The sequence below is a fragment of the Danio rerio genome, chromosome 17 (assembly GCF_049306965.1).
Source record: "Danio rerio strain Tuebingen ecotype United States chromosome 17, GRCz12tu, whole genome shotgun sequence".
In the NCBI taxonomy this organism is placed as follows: Eukaryota; Metazoa; Chordata; class Actinopteri; order Cypriniformes; family Danionidae; genus Danio; species Danio rerio.
In genome coordinates, this window is record NC_133192.1 from 7,766,659 (window position 1) to 7,793,064 (window position 26,406).

The 26,406-nt window shown below is 38.3% G+C and overlaps 3 protein-coding genes across 18 annotated transcripts in view; 2 read left to right on the top strand and 1 right to left on the bottom strand.

The window, feature by feature from the left end:
- tdrd6b (tudor domain containing 6b) overlaps window positions 1-25,325 on the bottom strand; it is a 50,976-nt gene extending 25,651 nt beyond the window's left edge. For 2 of the 4 annotated variants that reach the window (XM_073928042.1, XM_073928039.1), the window contains exon 1: window positions 25,218-25,325. The gene's annotated coding sequence lies outside the window, so the exon portion shown is untranslated. Of the gene's footprint in view, window positions 1-11,978; window positions 12,094-25,217 lie in introns of those variants that run through there. The other 2 variants (XM_073928041.1, XM_073928038.1) reach the window with 1 other exon arrangement.
- LOC137488032 (uncharacterized) lies at window positions 868-10,213 on the top strand. Of its 6 annotated transcripts, XR_012393192.1 has the most exons (14): window positions 868-1,225; window positions 3,086-3,268; window positions 3,398-3,832; window positions 3,949-4,383; window positions 4,500-4,931; window positions 5,070-5,435; window positions 5,543-5,941; window positions 6,055-6,309; window positions 6,443-6,643; window positions 6,801-7,038; window positions 7,715-7,971; window positions 8,055-8,340; window positions 8,562-8,842; window positions 8,934-10,213. XR_012393192.1 is itself a non-coding variant. In XM_073928069.1 (12 exons), the coding sequence occupies exons 1-12, from the start codon at window positions 1,039-1,041 to the stop codon at window positions 8,288-8,290; spliced, it is 3,624 nt and encodes a 1,207-aa protein (XP_073784170.1). In that variant the 5' UTR covers window positions 868-1,038; the 3' UTR covers window positions 8,291-10,213. The 6 variants fall into 6 exon arrangements, 5 of the variants coding, with proteins under 5 accessions (XP_073784170.1, XP_073784172.1, XP_073784171.1 ...); XM_073928069.1 differs by having other exon boundaries at window positions 8,055-10,213; XM_073928071.1 differs by having other exon boundaries at window positions 4,503-4,931; window positions 8,055-10,213.
- LOC137488033 (uncharacterized) lies at window positions 12,739-25,357 on the top strand. 8 transcript variants are annotated; one of them, XR_012393191.1, is made up of 13 exons: window positions 12,739-13,099; window positions 15,078-15,260; window positions 15,390-15,824; window positions 15,941-16,375; window positions 16,494-16,928; window positions 17,048-17,476; window positions 17,584-17,982; window positions 18,096-18,350; window positions 18,484-18,684; window positions 18,842-19,079; window positions 19,747-20,003; window positions 20,087-22,076; window positions 23,278-25,357. XR_012393191.1 is itself a non-coding variant. In XM_073928045.1 (12 exons), the coding sequence occupies exons 1-12, from the start codon at window positions 12,910-12,912 to the stop codon at window positions 20,320-20,322; spliced, it is 3,696 nt and encodes a 1,231-aa protein (XP_073784146.1). In that variant the 5' UTR covers window positions 12,739-12,909; the 3' UTR covers window positions 20,323-23,447. The 8 variants fall into 8 exon arrangements, 7 of the variants coding, with proteins under 7 accessions (XP_073784146.1, XP_073784150.1, XP_073784149.1 ...); XM_073928045.1 differs by having other exon boundaries at window positions 17,045-17,476; window positions 20,087-23,447; XM_073928049.1 differs by having other exon boundaries at window positions 20,087-23,447.
- Window positions 25,358-26,406: the final 1,049 nt, after the last annotated feature.

A 26,406-nucleotide genomic window follows, 5' to 3' on the forward strand; every position in this document is an offset into this window, starting at 1 on the left:
TTTGGCATCTACAACATGAAAGCATAAATCCATCCTGCCTTGTATCAACAGTTCAGGCTGGAGGTAAATTGGTGTGGGGGATATTTTCTGGGCACACTTTGTGCCTATTGAGTACATTGTTGAATCTATACCACAAAGAATTAAGACAGTTTCTAAGGGAAAAAGAGGTCCAACCCAGTGCTAGTAAGATGTACCTAATAAAGTGGTCGGTGAGTGTAAATTAAATGCTTGTCAGTCAGCCAGGTAATGATGACACTTTTCAACAATAAATAGTATTATTATGATATGGAATAGTAAGTAAGTACTTGATTGCAATGATGAACCACTAATAATAGCATCACAATGCAAAACAGAGAAGTCAATCAGTCACAGGGGTAAAGTTGATATTCACATATTCTGACTTTCTCCTTAATCAAGCATTTTTATTTTTATTTGTATTTTTTTTTTTTTTGCAAATTCCTAATAGTGAAATCATTTTTATCAGCCAATGACTATCAAAGTACAACACGTGTGTGTGTGTGTGTGTGTGTGTATGTGTGCATGGAACTGGTAAAAATACTATAATAACATTTAATACTGCAACAAAAAGTGTACTGTCAGTTATAAACATCCCATTTTGAAAGTCGTGTTAATATAATTTAACATGTCAGTATTAACTTGTATGCTCGACCGTAAACTTTTAAAGTACAGAATTTCATGAAAACAATGTTTATTATATTGCACATTAACTCTGTAAACTGTTAAAAAAAGTGCAGATTATCGCTAGTCTTTTGATAGTAAGTGTCTTACTGGCGTCTTTCTGGTTGTATTTCAACTTTAATGCACCTTTTCAATAGAAAAATAAAAACAAAGCAGCTGCTAAGAGCCAATGGATCCAAAATGGCGGAATCGCTGAGCGCTGCTCAAACACGCGTTCGATTGCTATGGCAACTGTGGAACGTTAGAATGATGCTCGGGCAAAAAGAATTTCTTCAGTTCATTTCGAGATAGCCGTTCAGTACAGTCAGTAATCGATATTAGTGCTAGACGGTAGACGCTATGGCGAGCAAACAGAGAAATATGGCTTTCGTCGACGACGAATTACATTCAGAAACTCCATTCACAGTTCATGTTGAATCGCAAATTATAGATATGAACATGGATGTTGAAGTTTCCAACTACACTTGTGGGGATCAGGGTGGCATGAATGCCTCTCCTGAACCCACAGAAGACAACAACTCAACAGGTAACTAACTTTCTTTCAAGTGACAAAAGATATCTCAAATGTTTTCACTGAAATGATCTGTTTTCTGAAAATATGAAACTTTTATTATGATTGACCAACACACTGCAGAAATGTAGGACAACAGAGACATGTTTAACAGTGCTTTCACAACAACTTTCTTTGTAATTACAATGCTGATTGCTTTGGCTTTGGGGATACTATTACTAACTGGTTAAGTTTTAAACATTTACCCTCTCTGACAATACAATACTTGTGGATAGTTTACCTAAAAGTTTAAATGTACTTTCTATTTACTCACCGTCAAAGGTGTGAGTTTGTTTCATTTGAACACAAAAGAAGATAAATTGAAGAAAGGTGAAAACTTGTAATCATAGTATTTGTTTTTCCAACTGTGGAGGTCAGTGATTACAGCTTTCTTCAACATATTTTCTTTTGTGTTCAGCAGATAAATGGTATTTAATTTGTAATTCTCTCTTGACTTGGCACAAAATGTCAAGCTATAATCCAGCTTTAATGGCAACGACTGAAATGCTCATTTTATACCAATCATGATATAAACAGTTCACTTACTTATTGTGATACTGTTTCAAGACTGTTTAATTTGCCGTTTCTATTACATTTTCTTGTTTATTTAGCTTTTGTTATAGTTTGTGGAGTGTGTTGCAGCTGTAGAATGAATGTATTTATCATTGAAAACAGTGGAAATATTCTCAAAATAACTAAAAGGTTCTCTTTAATTTTGGGTACATACAACTAATTTAGAATTTACAGTGAACTGACTCCAATATTGTAGAATAATGTAAATGCTGAATGTGATTGGAAACATTTGATTCTGTTTCTAAATGCTGTTTAAACTTCTTAAAGCACTTTCAGAGTTATAACCAATGTAATATAGAGTTGACTGAAATTACAAATAATATTTATGCAACAGTTTATATAACTCAGTAAACACACAAACAGATGATTTATTCATTTATATCTATCTATCTATCTATCTATCTATCTATCTATATAAGATTATATATTATTCTAATTATTTCATGACATTCAAATCTTAATGTATGTTTGAGGAGGTGGAAACAGTCAAAAATAGTTATAATGGGAGTCTTTAAGCTACAAACATACAGACTGTTATTAGGGCTGGGCGATTAATCTAAAAGTAATCGAAATCGACATTCAGATGCTATAATCGATCAAATTTTTCCAGGTCAATTTTTTCTATTACTTTCACTTCCGAGTGTGGAGTCATGTGACCTCACTTTGTTAAAGCTGAATTATGCTTATTATCTTATTCTGATATTATACTTCTGCCAAGGGCACGTGTACAGTTCGGCTTACCTTTCAAAAAAATTTACTTAGACGTCACAACATCTTGTGGCGCAAGCTTTGTGATTAGTCGGCTTGGTAGCAGTGAAGACAGTGGCTGGCGCAGAGACACGTTTTAAGCAATGTGTGTTTTAATTTCAGTTATTCAGCGTTGTTGTTCAATAAATAATCATAGATAGTAGATAGTGTGTGTTTACTTCAATTACTTTAAAATCAAGTAATGCACCCTTTATTCAGAAATCTCTCTAACATGAGCATATTTACTCTCCAAAACCTGTCAGTGAACTGTGAGGGCAAAGCATGAAATAAATAAATAAAATAATCATTCGTTAATCGTAATCGAGTTAAAATGTTCACTTAATCAAGATTTAGATTTTAGGGCAAATCGCCCAGCTCTAAGTGTTATACATACATACATGTACTTGACATAAGTTGTGTTCAATTGTGCACTAAATGAACCCGCAAATCTATATATATTGATTATCCATGTCTAAACAGTGTTTGAAGATGTCAATGTTTGTTTTTGTTTTCCAGAGGTTGGATATAATCCAACTGATTCGGAGGAATTGTGTGACACGATTCCAAGTGTTCCTGCATCAGAAACTGAATTGGATATGGTTGATCCAGAAGGTGTCCCAGGTCCAAGCAGTTCTGAACAGGAGCCTGTGTGTACAGCAAGTCTGGAGGTCGACATCAGTGATGCCAGGAACCCAACAGGTAAATGTCAACATTTGAGCATTTAAGATGCAATATTGCAATATGGTAGAAATAGAAATTGCTTACAATCAAGTCTAATTATGCAGTATGTGGTTGGAGATAACATATCATACTTATAATTTTTTTCAGAAATTCCAGAAGTGACGAAAATTGGCAAATTCTTCTCCTTCTTTGGAAAGCTTTTTGGGTTCACGGCACAGCCTGAGACAGATCCTGAATTGCTGAGTGTTTCAGAGGAAAGTGATTATGAATCAGCTTCTGAAATGGATGAGGTTGACATGGAGCAGTCATGTGTTCCCGAGCCAGAAACTGAATTGGATCTGGTTGATCCTGAAGGTGTCCCAGTTCCAAGGAGTTCTGAACAGGAACCTGTGTTTAGAGAAACTCTATATGTCGACCTCATCAAACCTCACACTTCCATCAACTTGAAGAGGTCTGTGTCGGTTTCTACACTTCTGAAGGAACCAGCAGAGCCTTCAACAGAAGAAGTGGAGAGCAGCAGTGGGATTGACCAGGATGGCATCAATGCTTCTCCTGAAATCCCCCAGGTGGACAGACCAACAGGTAAATATATCAACAGTCTTTGAGATTTAATATTGCAATGGCATACAAGTCATTCTAATTAAGCTAATATGCAAACTGTGATTAAAAATAACACATAACTTCTAATATTTGTACAGAAGAACCTGAAATGTGGAAGACATCTGCAGACTTCCCAATGATTTATATGTTCTCAGCACAGCATCAGACAGATCCAGATGTTGCTGAGATGATAAGTGTTTCAGAGGAAAGTGATTATGAATCAGCTTCTGAAACGGATGAGGTCGACATGGAGCAATCATGTGTTCCTGAGCCAGAAACTGAATTGGATCTGGTTGATCCTGAAGGTGTCCCAGTTCCAAGAAGTTCTGAACAGGAACCAGTGTTTAGAGAAACTCTATATGTCGACCTCATCAAACCTCACACTTCCTTCAACTTGAAGAGGTCTGTGTTGGTTTCTACACTTCTGAAGGAACCAGCAGAGCCTTCAACAGAAGAAGTGGAGAGCAGCAGTGGGATTGACCAGGATGGCATCAGTGCTTCTCCTGAAATCCCCCAGGTGTACAGACCAACAGGTAAATATATCAACAGTCTTTGAGATTCAATATTGCAATGGCATACAAGTCATTCTAATTAAGCTAATATGCAATCTGTCGTTGAAGATAACACATAACCTCTAATATTTTTACAGAAGTACCTGAAATGTGGAAGGCAACAGCAGACCTCCCAATGATTTATGGGTTCTCAGCACAGCATCAGACAGATCCAGAAGTTGCTGAGATGAGTGTTTCAGAAGCAAACGATTATGAATCAGCTTCTTTAATGGATGAGGTGGACGTGGAGCAAACAAGTGTTTCTGACGCAGAGGCTGAATTGGATCTGGTTGATCCAGAAGGTGTCCCAGGTCCAAGCAGCTCTAAACAGGAACCTGTATTTAGAGAAGCTTTATATGTTGACCTCATCAAACCTCAAACTTCCTTCAACGTAAAGAGGTCTGTGTTGGTTTCTAAACTTATAAAAGAACCAGCAGAGCCTTCAACAGAGGACGTGAAGAGCAGCAGAGGGATTGACCAGGATGGCATGAATGGTTCTCCTAAAATCCCACAGGTGGACAGACCATCAGGTAAGTATATCAATAATCTTCATGAGATGCTATATTGCTATGAGGTGCGAATAGAATAGAATAGAATGGCATACTAGTCAGTTTTAATTAGCTATTTATGCAATTTGTAATTGAAGATAACATAATATTTTTCCCCAGGCTTTCCCAAAGTGAAGCTCATCAGGAAAATCAGTCAGACACCGCTGTCAGACCCCACTGTTGAAACGGATGAGGTCGACACAGAGCAAACAAGTGTTTCTGACGCAGAGGCTGAATTGGATCTGGTTGATCCAGAAGGTGTCCCAGTTCCTAGCAGCTCTGAACAGGAACCTGTATTTAGAGAAGCTTTATATGTCGACCTCATCAAACCTCACCCTTCCTTCAACTTGAAGAGGTCTGTGTTGGTTTCTAAACTTATAAAAGAACCAGCAGAGCCTTCAACAGAGGACGTGAAGAGCAGCAGAGGGATTGACCAGGATGGCATCAGTGCTTCTCCTAAAATCCCCCAGGTGGACAGACCAACAGGTAAATATATCAAATGTGTATATGCAATATTGCAATGGCATACAAGTCATTATAATAAAGCAATTATGCAGTTTGTCATTGAAGATAACATAATATTTTTTCCCCAGGCTTTCCAAAAGTAAAAATCATCAAGAAAGTTGGTGCATTCATCCGAAAGCGTTTTGGGTTCTCAGTACATCCTAAGGCAGAGCCTGCTGTTGCAATGGATGAAGTCGACACAGAGCAAACAAGTGTTTCTGACCCAGAGGCTGAATTAGATCTGGTTGATCCAGAAGGTGTCCCCGGTCCAAGCAGCTCTGAAAAGGAACCTGTGTATAGAGAAACTCTACATGTCATCGACCTCATCAAACCTCACACTTCCTTCAACTTGAAGAGGTCTGTGTTGGTTTCTAAACCTCTGAAAGAACCAGCAGAGCCTTCAACAGAGGACGTGAAGAACAGCAGAGGGATTGACCAGGATGGCTTGAATGGTTCTTCTGAAACCACTCAGGTGGACCGACCATCAGGTAAATGTATCAGTAACCTTTATGAGATGCAATATTGCAATGGCATACAAGTCATTTTTAAATAGCTCTTTGTACAATTTGTAATTGAAAATAACATCATAATTTTTCCCCAGGCTTTCCCAAAGCGAAGCTCTTCAGGAAAATTAATGCATTCATCCGAAAGCGTTTTAGGTTCTCAATACAGCCTAAGTCAGACCCCACTATTGCAATGGATGAGATCGACACAGAGCAAACAAGTGTTTCTGACCCAGAAATGGAATTGGATCTGGTTGATCCAGAAGGTGTCCCAGGTCCAAGCAGTTCTGAACAGGAACCTGTGCCAAGAGAAAGAATGGATGTCAACATCACTGATGCCATGAACCCAACAGGTAAATGTCAACAGAGCATTTGATATTCAATATTACAGTAAGATGCAATTATGGCTATGAATTCAGACTAATTGATTAGAGTAAGTAAGTAGAGATGTTTCTAATAACATTATTCATCTTCTTTTTTTCCCAGAAAGTACCAAAGTGAGGATGATTAGCAAAGTCCGTGCATTCTCCAGAAAGCTTCATGACATCTCAGCAAAGCTAAAGACCGAACCTAATTCACCACAGCCGCTGAGTGTCCCAGATGCAACAGGGTCTTTGAACACCAGTGTGATCGATGAGGAGGCTGTGGATCATTCTCCTGAAACCCCTGAAGATCACAGCCCAACAGGTAAAGCATTGAGATGCAGCATTACACTGAAAAGTCTTTTAAATCATTCACATAATTGTAAAGATAACGATAAAGATATAGTTTTTAAAGTCATTCAACAGTTGATTTTTATATTCTAGGAAAAATCTAAGTCTGTTTTCTTTGTTTTCTCTTTAAGGACTCACCAAAGAGTGGATGATGAATCAACTTTCTGAATTCTACTACAAGCTTACAAGTCCTAGAAATGATCTTGGACAGCCGGGTCCAAGCAGTTTGCCTCCTCGAAATCTGCTGAATGAAGTTTTCGACTTTCAAAAGCTTGCAGAGTTATTGAAAATAGAAGCCACCGTGAACAAATGTAAACTGCCCCTGTCACCATTTACGGAGGTCTGGCGCAACGTCTACATTGGAGATGAGTAAGTCTACAGCACAAAAAAACAGCACAGACCATGTCATAAAAGAAAATGTAGGAGTATTAATAGGAATCTAGTAAGAATAGCTGACTGTTATTAGAAAAGTACTCTCCACCTCAGGACTGTATTTATTTTCTAATAATTAATTAGTTTATACACACTTAAAGGGACAGCTTACCCAAACATGAAAATTCTGTTATCATTTAATCACCCTTGACTTATTTCAAAGATTTTTGTCTTTAAAAATACAACAAAAGGAGATATTTTGAAAAATATTGGAAACTCCATAGTATGATTTTCCTACTATTGAAGTCAGTGGTTACAAGTGTTCAGTTCATTAAGGTTTGAAACCACTTGAGGGTGGGTAAAAAGTGAGTAAATCTTCACTTTTGGATGCACTATCCCTTTAAAGACATTGTTTAGATGTTGTTTTGACCTATTTTTTGTCTTGTTGGTTGTGCAATTTTAATATCTATATAGTGATAATAGTGATTTGGAAGTGTAATTCAGTCCAAACCTGCCTGGAACTATTTCAGCTTTGTGTTTTCTGACCACAGAATGTTAACCAGCCAATCAGAAACAAGCATTCCTCTTGTATATATGTAATTCTAGATTACAAATATATTTTGCAATACAACCTTTTTAGTAAAAGACTAACCAAAATTGTGTTCTTGTGCAGAGAGACAGCAAGAAATCGACGCAAACTGATGGAATTGGGAGTCACCCATATCCTAAATGCAGCAGCGCCGAAGATGACCTGGGAGGGAAAACCAAAGAAGAAAGGACTAAAAGGAAAGATCCTTACAGGACCGGAATATTATGAAGGCATGGACATCAAATATTGTGGCTTGCCTACAACATACGACCAAATGCGAATCGTCAAATACTTCTGGCCTGCTGGAAAGTTCATCGCAAAGGCCTTGAGAAAGCCAGACAGTAAGATCTTTTTCATCAAACATTTAACACTTACTGTTTGTTTGACCTTTGTGTTGACTTACTTTCTGATTTTATTTCCACAGATGTCCTGTTTATTCATTGCAAGCATGGTGTCAGTCACGCGCCAACACTGTTTGTAGCATATCTGATGATGTACTACAAACTACCTCTGGAGGAAGCCATTGGTTATGTGACCAGGGCGAGGCGCATCAGGCCCTTCTCATCCTTTCTGCTCCAGTTGTTGTTACTCGAACCTACGAAAAAGACAAGGAAAAGGAGAGTAATCAGAAAGCAAAAAGGCATTGTAATATACAACTAAGAAAATAAAATAAACTGAACTACAAGATGGCTGCCGCACACTGAAAGAATGTTGCTGGTTTGAGTCCCACACAGAAAGGCCTCCTGGAAACCTGGGACTCAAATCACATACCTTAACCCTTACCTACTTTTATTATTCAGTTTTATTATTGTTTGTTTTTTTATCTCTGGATGTCTGTGCACTTTAAAAAAATGCTTTTCAGATTGAGCTAGAAAAACAGCATAGAGCACAGGGCTGCAAGATGGCTAAATGTTAGCCGCACAGATAGAAGGGCGCTGGATCGAGTCCCACACAGAAAGACCTCCTGGTCTAGTCAGGACTCAAACTAGTGACCCTAGCCCTCACCTATTTTTTATTTTCAGCTTTCTGTTTTATCTCTGGATATATGTGCACTTTAAAAAATGCTTTTCAGATTAAGTAAGAAATACAATACATTTCTTGCTTAAAGCCCCAGTGGCGGACGAGTCTCTGCGAGTCTCTGTAGGTCAGGGGTGCTCAAACTCGGTCCCGGAAAGCTGGTGTCCTGCATATTTTACTTCCAACCCCAATTAAGCACACCTGAACCAGCTAATCAAGCTCTTTCTAGGTGTTCTAGAAACTTCCAGGCAAGTGTTTTGAAGGAAGTTAGGGCTAATCTATGCAGGAGACCAGCCCTCCAGGACTGAGTTTGAACACCCCTGCTGTAGATGATCTACTCACACCTGCAGCTTCTCTAAGATGGACGTCCAGCCACCGGTGCCTAGACTGCAGCTCTGCACAAGATGTTTGGCCATAGGAGAAATGGTCGTGCCCAACTGAGCCTGGTTTCTCTCGAGGTTTTTTTCCTTCACTTTTGTCATTCAGTGAAGTTTTGTTCCTCGCCACTGTCGCCACTGGCTTGCTTGGTTTGGGACTTGTGGAGCTGTGTGTCGTTAGATTAACTCTTCAGTGTTCGGCCTTTTAAACCACACTGAAATGAACTAAACTGAAATTCAACTTCAAAAACTGGACTGACACAGTTTCAATTTACGAGAACTTCTATGTTAACTGTGTTTATCTGTGCACTTAAAAAGTACTTATTGTGCAAAAAATGCGATTAATCAGAGCATAGATTCAACTTTGCACATAAAAAAGTAATTTTTTTATACATTTTTAAACTTTATTTTAGAATTTAGAGGATGCACTTTCCAAAAAAAAAAGTCACAGCTTAGATTGAGTTAAAACCAAGTGTCAGTATACATAAGCGTTAGAGAAAAGAATAAGCCCCACTTGGCTCCCTTTTCTCTATGGATACCACTCTTCTGGCTACGCCTTGTTGCTCCATCCTGCTGGCTTTGGTTTGGAGATCGGAGGTGATGACTCCCAACCGACTAAGTAGTGTAACTCCCAAAATGGGACCAGCTGCAGGCATGAGACCAATCAAGTGTTCCAGCTCAAGTAATAAACTGACACATGCGTAGCAGAAGAGGGAGGGCTGGGTGGGCCAACTAACTCAAAATTATATATTTTGTTCAAATTTTATTTTTCTGTAGAAAATTTATATTTTAGGATATTTTTTTTAAATTGAATTAGCTAAATTGTCTGTAGTGTATGAGTGTGAATGAGTGTGTATGGGTGTTTCCCAGAGATGGGTTGCTGCTGGAAGGGCATCTGCTGTTTAAAACATATGCTGGATAAGTTGGCGGTTCATTCTGCTGTGGCGACCCCAGATTAACAAGGGCACTAAGCCAAAAAGAAAATGAATGAACGAATGATTTATTTTTCTGTTAAAGCTATGCTCTGATTGAGTGCACATAAAATCAGATACTCATTGTTTTCTCTGCTCTGTGCTGTGATTTATTTTCACTCTGTTTATTCCATTTATTGTAACTGTGCCGACTGTAAAAAGTGTTCTTTCATTGTTTTTGTATTGTACAAATCTTTAAATAAAGAAAAGTGTTAAAATCTTGTTGTAGGTGTTTGATTTGATAATTGTCTTCACGCTGTACACCACTGTTTCCTTTAAGAACAAATCAAAAGAATTAAACTTTTTTTGGAGAAAAACAAACACAACAAAAACAAGGGCTTTGAGTTTCATAAGAAATGTTTTGGTAATGTTCTACCACCTGCAGCTTCTCCACGATGGACGTCCAGCGTTCTCCAGCCTCCGGCACCTAGACTGCAGCTCTGCACAAGACGTTTGGCCAGAGGAGAAATGGTTGTGCCCAACTGAGCCTGTTTCTCTCGAGGTTTTTTAATTCTTAACGTTCGACAATTGGTGATTTTTCTTCTCTCGTCGCTGTCACCACTGGCTTAGAGCAGGTAGTTTGACCGTTTTCTGCCATTTATAATTCCGAGTCATTTCTCCCATACCGTCAGAATCTTATACTGACCCATGCCTACTAGCTGTAAGCAAAGCCTAAAAGTATATTTTAAAATTTATATGCAGTGACATGAATTTTAATTTTGAAGATGTGGGACTTCACTGCACTCAAATGTGAATGCAGATAAAAACATGTTCGATATGAAGTGCCACTGCACACACCCATAACACATCACATCTAAATACTATACAAGTTATTTGAGAGTTTGCACTTAAATTCAAAATTTGAAAAAGAGAGAAAATATCCAGTGAGCAGCAGTTCTGTGGACGCAAATGCCTTGTTGATGCCAGAGGTCAGAGGAGAATGGCCAGACTGGTTCCAGCTGATAAAAAGGCAACAGTAACTGAAATAACCACTCGCCTCAACCGAGGTCTACAAAAGAGCATCTCTGAACACGTCCAACCTTAAGGCGGATGGGCTACAGTAACAGAAGACCACACCGGGTGTAACTCCTGTCAGCTAAGAACAGGAAACTGAGGCTACAATTCACACAGGCTCACCAAAATTGGCCAATAGAAGACTGGAAAAATGTTGCCTGATCTGATGAGTCTCAATTTCTGCTGCGACATTCAGATGGTAGGGTCAGAATTTGGCATCTACAACATGAAAGCATAAATCCATCCTGCCTTGTATCAACAGTTCAGGCTGGTGGTAAATTGGTGTGGGGGATATTCTCTGGGCACACTTTGGGCCCATTGAGTACATTGTTGAATCTATACCACTAAGAATTGAGACAGTTTCTAAGGGAAAAAAGAGGTCCAACCCAGTGCTAGTAAGATGTAGCTAATAAAGTGGCCGGTGAGTGTAAATTAAATGTATGTCAGTTAGCCAGGTAATGATGACACTTTTCAACAATTAATAGTATTATTATGATATGGAATAGTAAGTAAGTACTTGATTGCATTGAACCACTAATAGCATCACAATGCAAAACAGAGAAGCCAATCAGTCACAGGGGTAAAGTTGATATTCACATATTCTGACTTTCTCCTTAATCAAGCATTTCTATTTTTTATTTTTTGCAAATTCCAAATAGTGAATTCATTTTATCAGCCAATGACTATCAAAGTACAACACTGCTCACCGTCAACTAAATGGTGCTAATGTGGTTTTTAAGTTAAACTTGTGATGTGATTTCTGACTGAATATTCAAAGCTCCCAGGGCGGTTAATGGCAAACAATATAGGGAGCGTGTGACAAGTTGTCACTGAACGAATGTGCGAACTTCAAGGTCTGGAACTACCAAAACAAAACAGTTAAACAGCTTCATTAATCAACCAGATGAACCCCATTTCAATTGCGTGATTCGAGCGTGCACTGATACAATTAAGTAAACGAAAACTTACCAAATGAATTTCCCCATCAAATACTCGGTTGCCACGAATGGCCGTCTCAACAGCTCTTATAAAGTAGTCTACTAAGAACACACGATATCAAAACACGCCACTGTGATGTTTCAGCAAATCAGTCACTTTTACTACGTCAATTAAGAGCGCGCGTCACGTGATCTGCACGCTTGGTTGTTCAAAAATTTACTTGCGTAAAAACTAACTATTGCCATTGTAATATCATTATTATTGTAAAGGTTATTTTCACGTGCGTTATTAAATATATAAGCTTTATAGGCCTATAAAATAATAATAATAATAATACAAAAAGACTATTTACAATGTTTATAAGTCCACATATTATATAATTGCATTTGTAAGCATCATAATATGGATAATACGAAACCCCCAAGAACAATAAATAAATATGCAAGTATATGAATAAATGGGTAAATAAATCCATAAATTCCTGTATAAATAAAATTAAAAATAAAGAAATATGCAAATAAATGAGAAAATAAGTCTATAAATTCGTGCATTAATAAAATAATAAATAAATATGCAAATATAACTTGTATGCTCGACCGTAAACTTTTAAAGTACAGAATTTCATGAAAACAATGTTTATTATATTACAAATTAACTCTTTAAACTGTTAAAAAAAAGTGCAGATTATCGCTAGTCTTTTGAAGTGTCTTACTGGCGTCTTTCTGGTTGTATTTCAACTTTAATGCACCTTTTCAATAGAAAAATAAAAACAAAGCAGCTGCTAAGAGCCAATGGATCCAAAATGGCGGAATCGCTGAGCGCTGCTCAAACACGCGTTCGATTGCTATGGCAACTGTGGAACGTTAGAATGATGCTCGGGCAAAAAGAATTTCTTCAGTTCATTTCGAGATAGCCGTTCAGTACAGTCAGTTATCGATATTAGTGCTAGACGGTAGACGCTATGGCGAGCAAACAGAGAAATATGGCTTTCGTCGACGACGAATTACACTCTTCAGAAACTCCACTCACAGTTCATGTTGAATCGCTAATTATAGATATGAACATGGATGTTGAAGTTTCCAACTACACTTGTGAGGATCAGGGTGGCATGAATGCCTCTCCTGAACCCACAGAAGACAACAACTCAACAGGTAACTAACTTTCTTTCAAGTGACAAAAGATATCTCAAATGTTTTCACTGAAATGATCTGTTTTCTGAAAATATGAAACTTTTATTATGATTGACCAACACACTGCAGAAATGTAGAACAGAGACATGTTTAACAGTGCTTTCACAACAACTTTCTTTGTAATTACAATGCTGATTGCTTTGGCTTTGGGGATACTATTACTAACTGGTTAAGTTTTAAACATTTACCCTCTCTGACAATCCAATACTTGGGGATAGTTTACCTAAAAGTTTAAATGTACTTACTATTTACTCACCGTCAAAGGTGTGAGTTTGTTTCATTTGAACACAAAAGAAGATAAATTGAAGAAAGGTGAAAACTTGTAATCATAGTATTTGTTTTTCCAACTGTGGAGGTCAGTGATTACAGCTTTCTTCAACATATTTTCTTTTGTGTTCAGCAGATAAATGGTATTTAATTTGTAATTCTCTCTTGACTTGGCACAAAATGTCAAGCTATAATCCAGCTTTAATGGCAACGACTGAGATGCTCATTTTATACCAATCATGATATAAACAGTTCACCTACTTATTGTGATACTGTTTCAAGACTGTTTAATTTGCCGTTTCTATTACATTTTCTTGTTTATTTAGCTTTTGTTATAGTTTGTGGAGTGTGTTGCAACATTAGAATGTATTTATCATTGAAAACAGTGGAAATATTTTCAAAATAACTAAAAGGTTCTCTTTAATTTCGGGTACATACAACTAATGTAGAATTTACAGTGAACTGACTCCAATATTGTAGAATAATGTAAATGCTGAATGTGATTGGAAACATTTGATTCTGTTTCTAAATGCTGTTTAAACTTCTTAAAGCACTTTCAGAGTTATAACCAATGTAATATAGAGTTGACTGAAATTACAAATAATATTCATGCAACAGTTTATATAACTCAGTAAACACAAACATATGATTTATTCATTTATATCCATCTATCTATCTATCTATCTATCTATCTATCTATCTATCTATTTATCTATCTATCTATCTATCTATCTATCTATCTATCTATCTATCTATCTATCTATCTATCTATCTATCTATCTATCTATATATATATATATATATATATATATATATATATATATATATCTAAGATTATATATTATTCTAATTATTTCATGACATTCAAATCTTAATGTATGTCTGAGGAGGTGGAAACAGTGAAAAATAGTTATAATGGGAGTCTTTAAGCTACAAACATACAGACTGTTTTTAGGGCTGGGCGATTAATCTAAAAGTAATCGAAATCGACATTCAGATGCTATAATAGATTCAATTTTTCCAGGTCAATTTTTTCTATTACTTTCACTTCCGAGTGTGGAGTCATGTGACTTACTTTGTTAAAGCTGAATTATGCTTATTGTATTATTCTGATATTAAACTTCTGCCAAGGGCACGTGTACAGTTCGGCTTACCTTTCAAAAACATTTACTTAGACGCCACAACAACTTTTGGCGCAAGCTTTGTTATTAGTCGGCTTGGTAGCAGTGAAGACAGTGGCTGGCGCAGAGACACGTTTTAAGCTATGTGTGTTTTAATTTTAGTTGTTTAGCGTTGTTGTTCAATAAATAATCATAGATAGTAGATAGTGTGTGTTTACTTCAATTATTTTAAAATCAAGTAATGCACCCTTTATTCAGAAATCTCTCTAACATGAGCATATTTACTGTCCAAAACCTGTCAGTGAACTGTGAGGGCAAAGCATGAAATAAATAAAATAATCGTTTGTTAATCGTAATCGAGTTAAAATGTTCACTTAATCAAGATTTAGATTTTAGGGCAAATCGCCCAGCTCTAACTGTTATACATACATACATGTACTTGACATAAGTTGTGTTCAATTGTGCACTAAATGAACCCGCCAATCTATATATATTGATTATCCATGTCTAAACAGTGTTTGAAGATGTCAATGTTTGTTTTTGTTTTCCAGAGGTTGGATATAATCCAACTGATTCGGAGGAATTGTGTGACACGATTCCAAGTGTTCCTGCATCAGAAACTGAATTGGATATGGTTGATCCAGAAGGTGTCCCAGGTCCAAGCAGTTCTGAACAGGAGCCTGTGTGTACAGCAAGTCTGGAGGTCGACATCAGTGATGCCAGGAACCCAACAGGTAAATGTCAACATTTGAGCATTTAAGATGCAATATTGCAATATGGTAGAAATAGAAATAGCTTACAATCAAGTCTAATTATGCAGTATGTGGTTGGAGATAACATATCATACTTATAATTTTTTTCAGAAGTTCCAGAAGTGACGAAAATTGGCAAATTCTTCTCCTTCTTTGGAAAGCTTTTTGGGTTCACGGCACAGCCTGAGACAGATCCTGATTTGCTGAGTGTTTCAGAGGAAAGTGATTATGAATCAGCTTCTGAAATGGATGAGGTTGACATGGAGCAGTCATGTGTTCCCGCGCCAGAAACTGAATTGGATCTGGTTGATCCTGAAGGTGTCCCAGTTCCAAGGAGTTTTGAACAGGAGCCTGTGTTTAGAGAAACTCTATATGTCGACCTCATCAAACCTCACACTTCCATCAACTTGAAGAGGTCTGTGTTGGTTTCTACACTTCTGAAGGAACCAGCAGAGCCTTCAACAGAAGAAGTGGAGAGCAGCAGTGGGATTGACCAGGATGGCATCAGTGCTTCTCCTGAAATCCCACAGGTGGACAGACCAACAGGTAAATATATCAACAGTCTTTGAGATTCAATATTGCAAAGGCATACAAGTCATTCTAATTAAGCTAATATGCAAACTATGGTTAAAAATAACACATAACTTCTAATATTTTTACAGAAGTACCCGAAATGTGGAAGACATCTGCAGACTTCCCAATGATTTATATGTTCTCAGCACAGCATCAGACAGATCCAGATGTTGCTGAGATGATAAGTGTTTCAGAGGAAAGTGATTATGAATCAGCTTCTGAAACGGATGAGGTCAACATGGAGCAATCAAGTGTTCCTGAGCCAGAGGCTGAATTGGATCTGGTTGATCCTGAAGGTGTCCCAGTTCCAAGGAGTTCTGAACAGGAACCTGTGTTCAGAGAAACTCTATATGTCGACCTCATCAAACCTCAAACTTCCTTCAACTTAAAGAGGTCTGTGTTGGTTTCTACACTTCTGAAGGAACCAGCAGAGCCTTCAACAGAAGAAGTGGAGAGCAGCAGTGGGATTGACCAGGATGGCATCAGTGCTTCTCCTGAAATCCCCCAGGTGTACAGACCAACAGGTAAATATATCAACAGTCTTTATGAGAAACAATATTGCAATGGCAGACAAGTCATTTTAATTAAGCTAATATGCAAACTGTGGTTGAAGATAACACATAACTTCTAATATTTTTACAGAATTACCTGAAATGTGGAAGGCAACAGCAGACCTCCCAATGATTTATGGGTTCTCAGCACAGCATCAGACAGATCCAGATGTTGCTGAGATGATAAGTGTTTCAGAAGCAAACGATTATGAATCAGCTTCTGAAATGGATGAGGTCGACATGGAGCAATCATGTGTTCCTGAGCCAGAGGCTGAATTGGATCTGGTTGATCCGGAAGGTGTCCCAGGTCCAAGCAGCTCTGAACAGGAACCAGTGTTTAGAGAAACTCTATATGTCGACCTCATCAAACCTCACACTTCCATCAACTTGAAGAGGTCTGTGTTGGTTTCTAAACTTATAAAAGAACCAGCAGAGCCTTCAACAGAAGAAGTGGAGAGCAGCAGTGGGATTGACCAGGGTGGTATCAGTGCTTCTCCTGAAATCCCACAGGTGGACAGACCAACAGGTAAATATATCAAAAGTCTTTGAGATTCAATATTGCAATGGCATACAAGTCATTCTAATTAAGCTAATATGCAAACTGTGGTTGAAGATAACACATAACCTCTATTATTTTTACAGAAGAACCGGAAATGTGGAAGGCATCTGCAGACTTCCCAGTGATGTATGGGTTCTCAGCACAGCATCAGACAGATCCAAATGTTGTTGAGATGAGTGTTTCAGAAGCAAACGATTATGAATCAGCTTCTGAAATGGATGAGGTGGACGTGGAGCAAACAAGTGTTTCTGACGCAGAGGCTGAATTGGTTCTGGTTGATCCAGAAGGTGTCCCAGTTCCTAGCAGCTCTGAACAGGAACCTGTATTTAGAGAAGCTTTATATGTCAACCTCATCAAACCTCAAACTTCCTTCAACGTAAAGAGGTCTGTGTTGGTTTCTAAACTTATAAAAGAACCAGCAGAGCCTTCAACAGAGGACGTGAAGAGCAGCAGAGGGATTGACCAGGATGGCATCAGTGCTTCTCCTGAAATCCCCCAGGTGGACAGACCAACAGGTAAATATATCAAATGTGTATATGCAATATTGCAATGGCATACAAGTCATTATAATAAAGCAATTATGCAGTTTGTCATTGAAGATAACATAATATTTTTTCCCCAGGCTTTCCAAAAGTAAAAATCATCAAGAAAGTTGGTGCATTCATCCGAAAGCGTTTTGGGTTCTCAGTACATCCTAAGGCAGAGCCTGCTGTTGCAATGGATGAAGTCGACACAGAGCAAACAAGTGTTTCTGACCCAGAAGTTAAATTGGATCTGGTTGATCCAGAAGGTGTCCCCGGTCCAAGCAGCTCTGAAAAGGAACCTGTGTATAGAGAAATTCTACATGTCATCGACCTCATCAAACCTCACACTTCCTTCAACTTGAAGAGGTCTGTGTTGGTTTCTAAACCTCTGAAAGAACCAGCAGAGCCTTCAACAGAGGACGTGAAGAACAGCAGAGGGATTGACCAGGATGGCTTGAATGGTTCTTCTGAAACCACTCAGGTGGACCGACCATCAGGTAAATGTATCAGTAACCTTTATGAGATGCAATATTGCAATGGCATACAAGTCATTTTTAAATAGCTCTTTGTACAATTTGTAATTGAAAATAACATCATAATTTTTCCCCAGGCTTTCCCAAAGCGAAGCTCTTCAGGAAAATTAATGCATTCATCCGAAAGCGTTTTAGGTTCTCAATACAGCCTAAGTCAGACCCCGCTGTTGCAATGGATGAGATCGACACAGAGCAAACAAGTGTTTCTGACCCAGAAATGGAATTGGATCTGGTTGATCCAGAAGGTGTCCCAGGTCCAAGCAGTTCTGAACAGGAACCTGTGCCAAGAGAAAGAATGGATGTCAACATCACTGATGCCATGAACCCAACAGGTAAATGTCAACAGAGCATTTGATATTCAATATTACAGTAAGATGCAATTATGGCTATGAATTCAGACTAATTGATTAGAGTAAGTAAGTAGAGATGTTTCTAATAACATTATTCATCTTCTTTTTTTCCCAGAAAGTACCAAAGTGAGGATGATTAGCAAAGTCCGTGCATTCTCCAGAAAGCTTCATGACATCTCAGCAAAGCTAAAGACCGAACCTAATTCACCACAGCCGCTGAGTGTCCCAGATGCAACAGGGTCTTTGAACACCAGTGTGATCGATGAGGAGGCTGTGGATCATTCTCCTGAAACCCCTGAAGATCACAGCCCAACAGGTAAAGCATTGAGATGCAGCATTACACTGAAAAGTCTTTTAAATCATTCACATAATTGTAAAGATAACGATAAAGATATAGTTTTTAAAGTCATTCAACAGTTGATTTTTATATTTTAGGAAAAATCTAAGTCTGTTTTCTTTGTTTTCTCTTTAAGGACTCACCAAAGAGTGGATGATGAATCAACTTTCTGAATTCTACTACAAGCTTACAAGTCCTAGAAATGATCTTGGACAGCCGGGTCCAAGCAGTTTGCCTCCTCGAAATCTGCTGAATGAAGTTTTCGACTTTCAAAAGCTTGCAGAGTTATTGAAAATAGAAGCCACCGTGAACAAATGTAAACTGCCCCTGTCACCATTTACGGAGGTCTGGCGCAACGTCTACATTGGAGATGAGTAAGTCTACAGCACAAAAAACCAGCACAGACCATGTCATAAAATAAAATGTAGGAGTATTAATAGGAATTTAGTAAGAATAGCTGACTGTTATTAGAAAAGTACTCTCCACCTCAGGACTGTATTTATTTTCTAATAATTAATTAGTTTATACACACTTAAAGGGACAGCTCACCCAAACATGAAAATTCTGTCATCATTTACTCACCCTTGACTTATTTCAAAGATTTTTGTCTTTAAAAATACAACAAAAGGAGATATTTTGAAAAATATTGGAAACTTCATAGTATGATTTTCCTACTATGGAAGTCAGTGGTTACAAGTGTTCAGTTCATTAAGGTTTGAAACCACTTGAGGGTGGGTAAAAAGTGAGTGAATCTTCACTTTTGGATGCACTATCCCTTTAAAGACATTGTTTAGATGTTGTTTTGACCTATTTTTTGTCTATTGTTGGTTGTGCAATTTTAATATCTATATAGTGATAATAGTGATTTGGAAGTGTAATTCAGTCCAAACCTGCCTGGAACTATTTCAGCTTTGTGTTTTCTGACCACAGAATGTTAACCAGCCAATCAGAAACAAGCATTCCTGTTGTATATATGTAATTCTAGATTTTGCAATACAACCTTTTTAGTAAAAGACTAACCAAAATTGTGTTCTTTTGCAGAGAGACAGCAAGAAATCGACGCAAACTGATGGAATTGGGAGTCACCCATATCCTAAATGCAGCAGCGCCGAAGATGACCTGGGAGGGAAAACCAAAGAAGAAAGGACTAAAAGGAAAGATCCTTACAGGACCGGAATATTATGAAGGCATGGACATCAAATATTGTGGCTTGCCTACAACATACGACCAAATGCGAATCGTAAAATACTTCTGGCCTGCTGGAAAGTTCATCGCAAAGGCCTTGAGAAAGCCAGACAGTAAGATCTTTTTCATCAAACATTTAACACTTACTGTTTGTTTGACCTTTGTGTTGACTTACTTTCTGATTTTATTTCCACAGATGTCCTGTTTATTCATTGCAAGCATGGTGTCAGTCACGCGCCAACACTGTTTGTAGCATATCTGATGATGTACTACAAACTACCTCTGGAGGAAGCCATTGGTTATGTGACCAGGGCGAGGCGCATCAGGCCCTTCTCATCCTTTCTGCTCCAGTTGTTGTTACTCGAACCTATGAAAAAGACAAGGAAAAGCAGAGTAATCAGAAAGCAAAAAGGCATTGTAATATACAACTAAGAAAATAAAAATAAACTGAACTACAAGATGGCTGCCGCACACTGAAAGAATGTTGCTGGTTTGAGTCCCACACAGAAAGGCCTCCTGGAAACCTGGGACTCAAATCACATACCTTAGCCCTTACCTACTTTTATTATTCAGTTTTATTATTGTTTGTTTTTTATCTCTGGATGTCTGTGCACTTTAAAAAAATGCTTTTCAGATTGAGCTAGAAAAACAGCATAGAGCACAGGGCTGCAAGATGGCTAAATGTTAGCCGCACAGATAGAAGGGCGCTGGATCGAGTCCCACACAGAAAGACCTCCTGGTCTAGTCAGGACTCAAACTAGTGACCCTAGCCCTCACCTATTTTTTATTTTCAGCTTTCTGTTTTATCTCTGGATATATGTGCACTTTAAAAAATGCTTTTCAGATTAAGTAAGAAATACAATACATTTCTTGCTTAAAGCCCCAGTGGCGGACGAGTCTCTGCGAGTCTCTGTAGGTCAGGGGTGCTCAAACTCGGTCCCGGAAAGCTGGTGTCCTGCATATTTTACTTCCAACCCCAATTAAGCACACCTGAACCAGCTAATCAAGCTCTTTCTAGGTGTTCTAGAAACTTCCAGTCAAGTGTTTTGAAAAAAAGTTAGAGCTAATCTATGCAGGAGACCAGCCCTCCAGGACTGAGTTTGAACACCCCTGCTGTAGATGATCTACTCACACCTGCAGCTTCTCTAAGATGGACGTCCAGCCACCGGTGCCTAGACTGCAGCTCTGCACAAGATGTTTGGCCATAGGAGAAATGGTCGTGCCCAACTGAGCCTGGTTTCTCTCAAGGTTTTTTTCCTTCACTTTTGTCATTCAGTGAAGTTTTGTTCCTCGCCACTGTCGCCACTGGCTTGCTTGGTTTGGGACTTGTGGAGCTGTGTGTCGTTAGATTAACTCTTCAGTGTTCGGCCTTTTAAACCACACTGAAATGAACTAAACTGAAATTCAACTTCAAAAACTGGACTGACACAGTTTCAATTTACGAGAACTTCTATGTTAACTGTGTTTATCTGTGCACTTAAAAAGTACTTATTGTGCAAAAAATGCGATTAATCAGAGCATAGGTTCAACTTTGCACTTAAAAAAGTTAATTTTTTATACATTTTTAAATTTTATTTTAGAATTTAGATGGTGCACTTTCCAAAAATAAAAAGTCACTGCTTAGATTGAGTTAAAACCAAGTGTCAGTATCCATAAGCGTTAGAGAAAAGAATAAGCCCCACTTGGCTCCTTTTTCTCTATGGATACCACTCTTCTGGCTACGCCTTGTTGCTCCATCCTGCTGGCTTTGGTTTGGAGATCGGAGGTGATGACTCCCAACCGACTAAGTAGTGTAACTCCCAAAATGGGACCAGCTGCAGGCATGGGGCCAATCAAGTGTTCCAGCTCAAGTAATGAACTGACACATGCGTAGGAGAAGAGGGAGGGCTGGGTGGGCCGACTAACTCAAAATTATATATTTTGTTCAAATTTTATTTTTCTGTAGAAAATTTCTATTTTATGATATTTTTTTTTAATTGAGTTAGCTAAATTGTCTGTAGTGTATGAGTGTGAATGAGTGTGTATGGGTGTTTCCCAGAGATGGGTTGCTGCTGGAAGGGCATCTGCTGTTTAAAACATATGCTGGATAAGTTGGCGGTTCATTCTGCTGTGGCGACCCCAGATTAACAAGGGCACTAAGCCAAAAAGAAAATGAATGAACGAATGATTTATTTTTCTGTTAAAGGGCCATGAAACCCCCTCGTTTCAGCAGGGTGTTTTCACACCTCCACTTTGGAAAAAGTCAGAAAAGTGGGCGTGTCCAGCTCTGTTTAGGGGGGAGTGTCAGAGGAACTAAAGTGGGATGGTGTGGGAGTGTCTATTTGTGCACGCGCGAGTTTCAGAGTCAAAATACACACCCACAGCGGACAATGTGACTGTGTTTACATGGACATCTGTAGTCGAATTATTTGCCAAATTATTAAAAGTTGGACTTTAACTGCAGTTTGGCTCTTTCATTCAGGGAATTCATTCATGCCTCTCGCGACAAACGAGATATTTGATTCAAGGAACTGCTGCAAGCGTGTATTTTTCATGCAATGTTTGATACCGCACGGCGAATGAGAGAAAAAAAACTCCGCATTTCCCGGAAACTTAGATGCACACGGCAGGTAGCATCAGAAAGCCGCGTGTGTTATTCCGGTCACAAAATGCGGTGCTAACATTTCTGCACTCAGTGCAATAGTAACTTAATTCGATACGAACAAACTGAATAAACAAAGAGTACTGGTCGCTCACTTACCAAATCTGTAGAGACAGGACAATCACCAGCAACTAGAGCCGCGTCTTTATGGAGAGAATACTACAAGCGAATCCAGATCTCAGCGTTTGCAGATGAGAACAGCTCTCAGGTAAACAATAATCCTCCTTAGACACGCAAGTTATTGTTGTCGAGCGTCGCGTACACTGTTAATCCACACGTGAGACTGAGCTCTCACAGAGAGAAAATGAAAACGAAACTTAACGGCAGCAAACTATAAAAGCAACACTTCACGCTTGTTTTGCCAACACAACGTGGCGTCTTTGTGGCGTAAACACGGTGACACTAATGAATATTAATGAAGTTCCACAATAGAGCGCGCTGATTGGTTTGAACCAAGCCTTACTCATGCATTAATGCAACACACTGTAAGACGTAATAAGACTCACTCTGGCACAGACGTCCAGTCTGCAAGCTGGAATACACGCTATTATCTCATGACCGTGACGCAGCTTCAAAAATTCGTTTCAAACAGGAAGTACAAATTTGCTTGAAATAACGCAAAAACAACCAATTTACACTTGTTAGTGAAATATAGGTGTCTTAATAGTGTTTTTAGCAGTGTGGGACACATATACGACTGTCAACAGCTCAAAAAATGTGTTTTGGTGTTTCGTGATCCTTTAAAGCTATGCTCTGATTGAGTGCACATAAAATCAGATACTCATTGTTTTCTCTGCTCTGTGCTGTGATTTATTTTCACTCTGTTTATTCCATTTATTGTAACTGTGCCGACTGTAAAAAGTGTTCTTTCATTGTTTTTGTATTGTACAAATCTTTAAATAAAGAAAAGTGTTCAAAAATCTTGTTGTAGGTGTTTGATTTGATAATTGTCTTCACGCTGTACACCAGTGTTTCCTTTAAGAACAAATCAAACGAACTAAACTTATTTTGGAGAAAAACAAACACAACAAAAACAAGAGCTTTGAGTTTCATAAGAAATGTTTTGGTAATGTTCTACCACCTGCAGCTTCTCCACGATGGACGTCCAGCGTTCTCCAGCCTCCGGCACCTAGACTGCAGCTCTGCACAAGACGTTTGGCCAGAGAAGAAATGGTCGTGCCCAACTGAGCCTGTTTCTCTCGAGGTTTTTTAATTCTTAACGTTCGACAATTGGTGATTTTTCTTCTCTCGTCGCTGTCACCACTGGCTTAGAGCAGGTAGTTTGACCGTTTTCTGCCAATTATAATTTCGAGTCATTTCTCCCATACCGTCAGAATCTTATACTGACCCATGCCTACTAGCTGTAAGCAAAGCCTAAAAGCATATTTTAAAATTTATATGCAGTTACATGAATTTTAATTTTGAAGATGTGGGACTTCACTGCACTCAAATGTGAATGCAGATAAAAAACATGTTCGATATGAAGTGCCACTGCAAACACCAATAACACATCACATCTAAATACTATACAAGTTATTTAAGAGTTTGCACTTAAATTCAAAATTTGAAAAAGAGAGAAAATATCCAGTGAGCGGCAGTTCTGTGGACGCAAATGCCTTGTTGATGCCAGAGGAGAATGGCCAGACTGGTTCCAGCTGATAGAAAGGCAACAGTAACTGAAATAACCACTCGCCTCAACCGAGGTCTATAGAAGAGCATCTCTGAACACGTCCTACCTTAAGGCGGATGGGCTACAGTAACAGAAGACCACACCGGGTGTAACTCCTGTCAGCTAAGAACAGGAAACTGAGGCTACAATTTACACAGGCTCACCAAAATTGGCCAATAGAAGACTGGAAAAATGTTGCCTGATCTGATGAGTCTCAATTTCTGCTGCGACATTCAGATGGTAGGGTCAGAATTTGGCATCTACAACATGAAAGCATAAATCCATCCTGCCTTGTATCAACAGTTCAGGCTGGTGGTAAATTGGTGTGGGGGATATTTTCTGGGCACACTTTGGGCCCATTGAGTACATTGTTGAATCTATACCACTAAGAATTAAGACAGTTTCTAAGAGAAAAAGAGGACCAACCCAGTGCTAGTAAGATGTAGCTAATAAAGTGGCCGGTGAGTGTAAATTAAATGTATGTCAGTCAGCCGGGTAATGATGACACTTTTCAACAATAAATAGTATTATTATGATATGAAATAGTAAGTAAGTACTTGATTGCATTGATGAACCACTAATAGCATCACAATGCAAAACAGAGAAGCCAATCAGTCACAGGGGTAAAGTTGATATTCACATATTCTGACTTTCTCCTTAATCAAGCATTTTTATTTATTTTTTATTTTTTGCAAATTCCTAATAGTGAAATCATTTTTATCAGCCAATGACTATCAAAGTACAACACTGCTCACCGTCAATTAAATGGTGGTAATGTGGTTTTATAAGTCACACTTGTGATGTAATTTCTGACTGAATATTCAAAGCACCATGGCAAACAATATAAGGAGCGTGTCACAAGTTGTTACTGAACGAATTTGCGAATATAAACCAACTTCAAGGTCTGGAACTAGCAAAACAAAACAGTTGAACAGCTCCAGTAATCAACCAGATGAACCCCATTTCAATTGCGTGATTCGAGCGTGCACTGATACAATTAAGTAAACGAAAACTTACCAAATGAATCTCTCTCCCCATCAAATACTCGGTTGCCAAGAATGGCCGTCTTAACAGCTCTTATAAAGTAGTCTACTGAGAACACACGATATCAAAACACGCCACTGTGATGTTTTAGCAAATCAGTCACAGTTACTACCAATGACTGTAAAAAATATGGACGACGCGACAGCCCCTTTTCCCATTGAACGCCTTGAGGGCAAAACGCCTGCTTGACGGGCACAAACTGTCGCAAAAGACTGCTGAAATTGGAGCCAGACATGCGCAGAAGGACTGTCTGATGGAGCCAGAGGAGGAGCCGCGATAATGAGCGGAGTCGAGCTTCCAACCAAACGCTTTATGTAAAATCAACCACGCCCCCCGAACTTCTCACTCGACTGCCGGTGTCTGCACTATAACAAACGCTCACTGATGTAAATAGAAGCACTTACATTAAAAAAACACAATAATATACGGTTTAAAAACGGTGTGATGTAAGCTGTTAAACTTTAATAATAGCAATACATGGTGGACTGCAGAAATAAACGATCTTTTATACACTCTAGCCTGAATATGAGCACAAATAATATATTCTCTTATTGTTATATTTGTTGTTGGTATTTGTTATCTTCATAGGGGTAGAAATAACACTTGTAAAATATGAACAATAACATATAAACAACACATACATTTTTAGAAAGGTTTTTATTTTTAATTAGCCATCAACAGAACCCAAAATATAGCCTACACACCATAACGATTTACCATGCGGGAACAATCGTGCGTTTAGAAGATAAATACAGCAAGATTACTAAATATCAACAGGATATTTACACATCCCAACCCTGCAATTTGTCAATTTGTGCAAAAAAACTTTGCACTATTAATACAACGTCTATCTGCTGTAACATCACTAGTATATTGTTTATTCATTTTCGCTTGAATTGTTTATTTATTTAATTTTTTTGCCTCCGTTTTCATTTGGTTTATTCGATGCCTTCATTATATCTGGCAACGAGGAATTTACATTCTTTTTAATGTTAGCTGGAGTGTTCAAATAAAACGCCAACAGTAAATGATGTAAATAAATAATATCTAACATTTACAGCTCTATTAGGTTATATAAGATTCGATTTCAAGAACCTTATAATGATTTATAACAGCAAATTCAGTAGATTACTTAATAACATGCCAAAACTTAAAATGCAGA

Excerpts from the sequence above, each read along its gene's own strand:
- LOC137488032 (XM_073928069.1), top strand. The coding sequence starts at position 1,039 with ATGGCGAGCAAACAGAGAAATATGGCTTTCGTCGACGACGAATTACAT. Across the intron at positions 6,310-6,442 it reads TGATGCCATGAACCCAACAG|AAAGTACCAAAGTGAGGATG; the intron begins GTAAATGTCAAC and ends TTTTTTTCCCAG. Across the intron at positions 6,644-6,800 it reads TGAAGATCACAGCCCAACAG|GACTCACCAAAGAGTGGATG; the intron begins GTAAAGCATTGA and ends TTTCTCTTTAAG.
- LOC137488033 (XM_073928045.1), top strand. The coding sequence starts at position 12,910 with ATGGCGAGCAAACAGAGAAATATGGCTTTCGTCGACGACGAATTACAC. Across the intron at positions 13,100-15,077 it reads AGAAGACAACAACTCAACAG|AGGTTGGATATAATCCAACT; the intron begins GTAACTAACTTT and ends TTTGTTTTCCAG. Across the intron at positions 16,376-16,493 it reads CCAGGTGTACAGACCAACAG|AATTACCTGAAATGTGGAAG; the intron begins GTAAATATATCA and ends ATATTTTTACAG.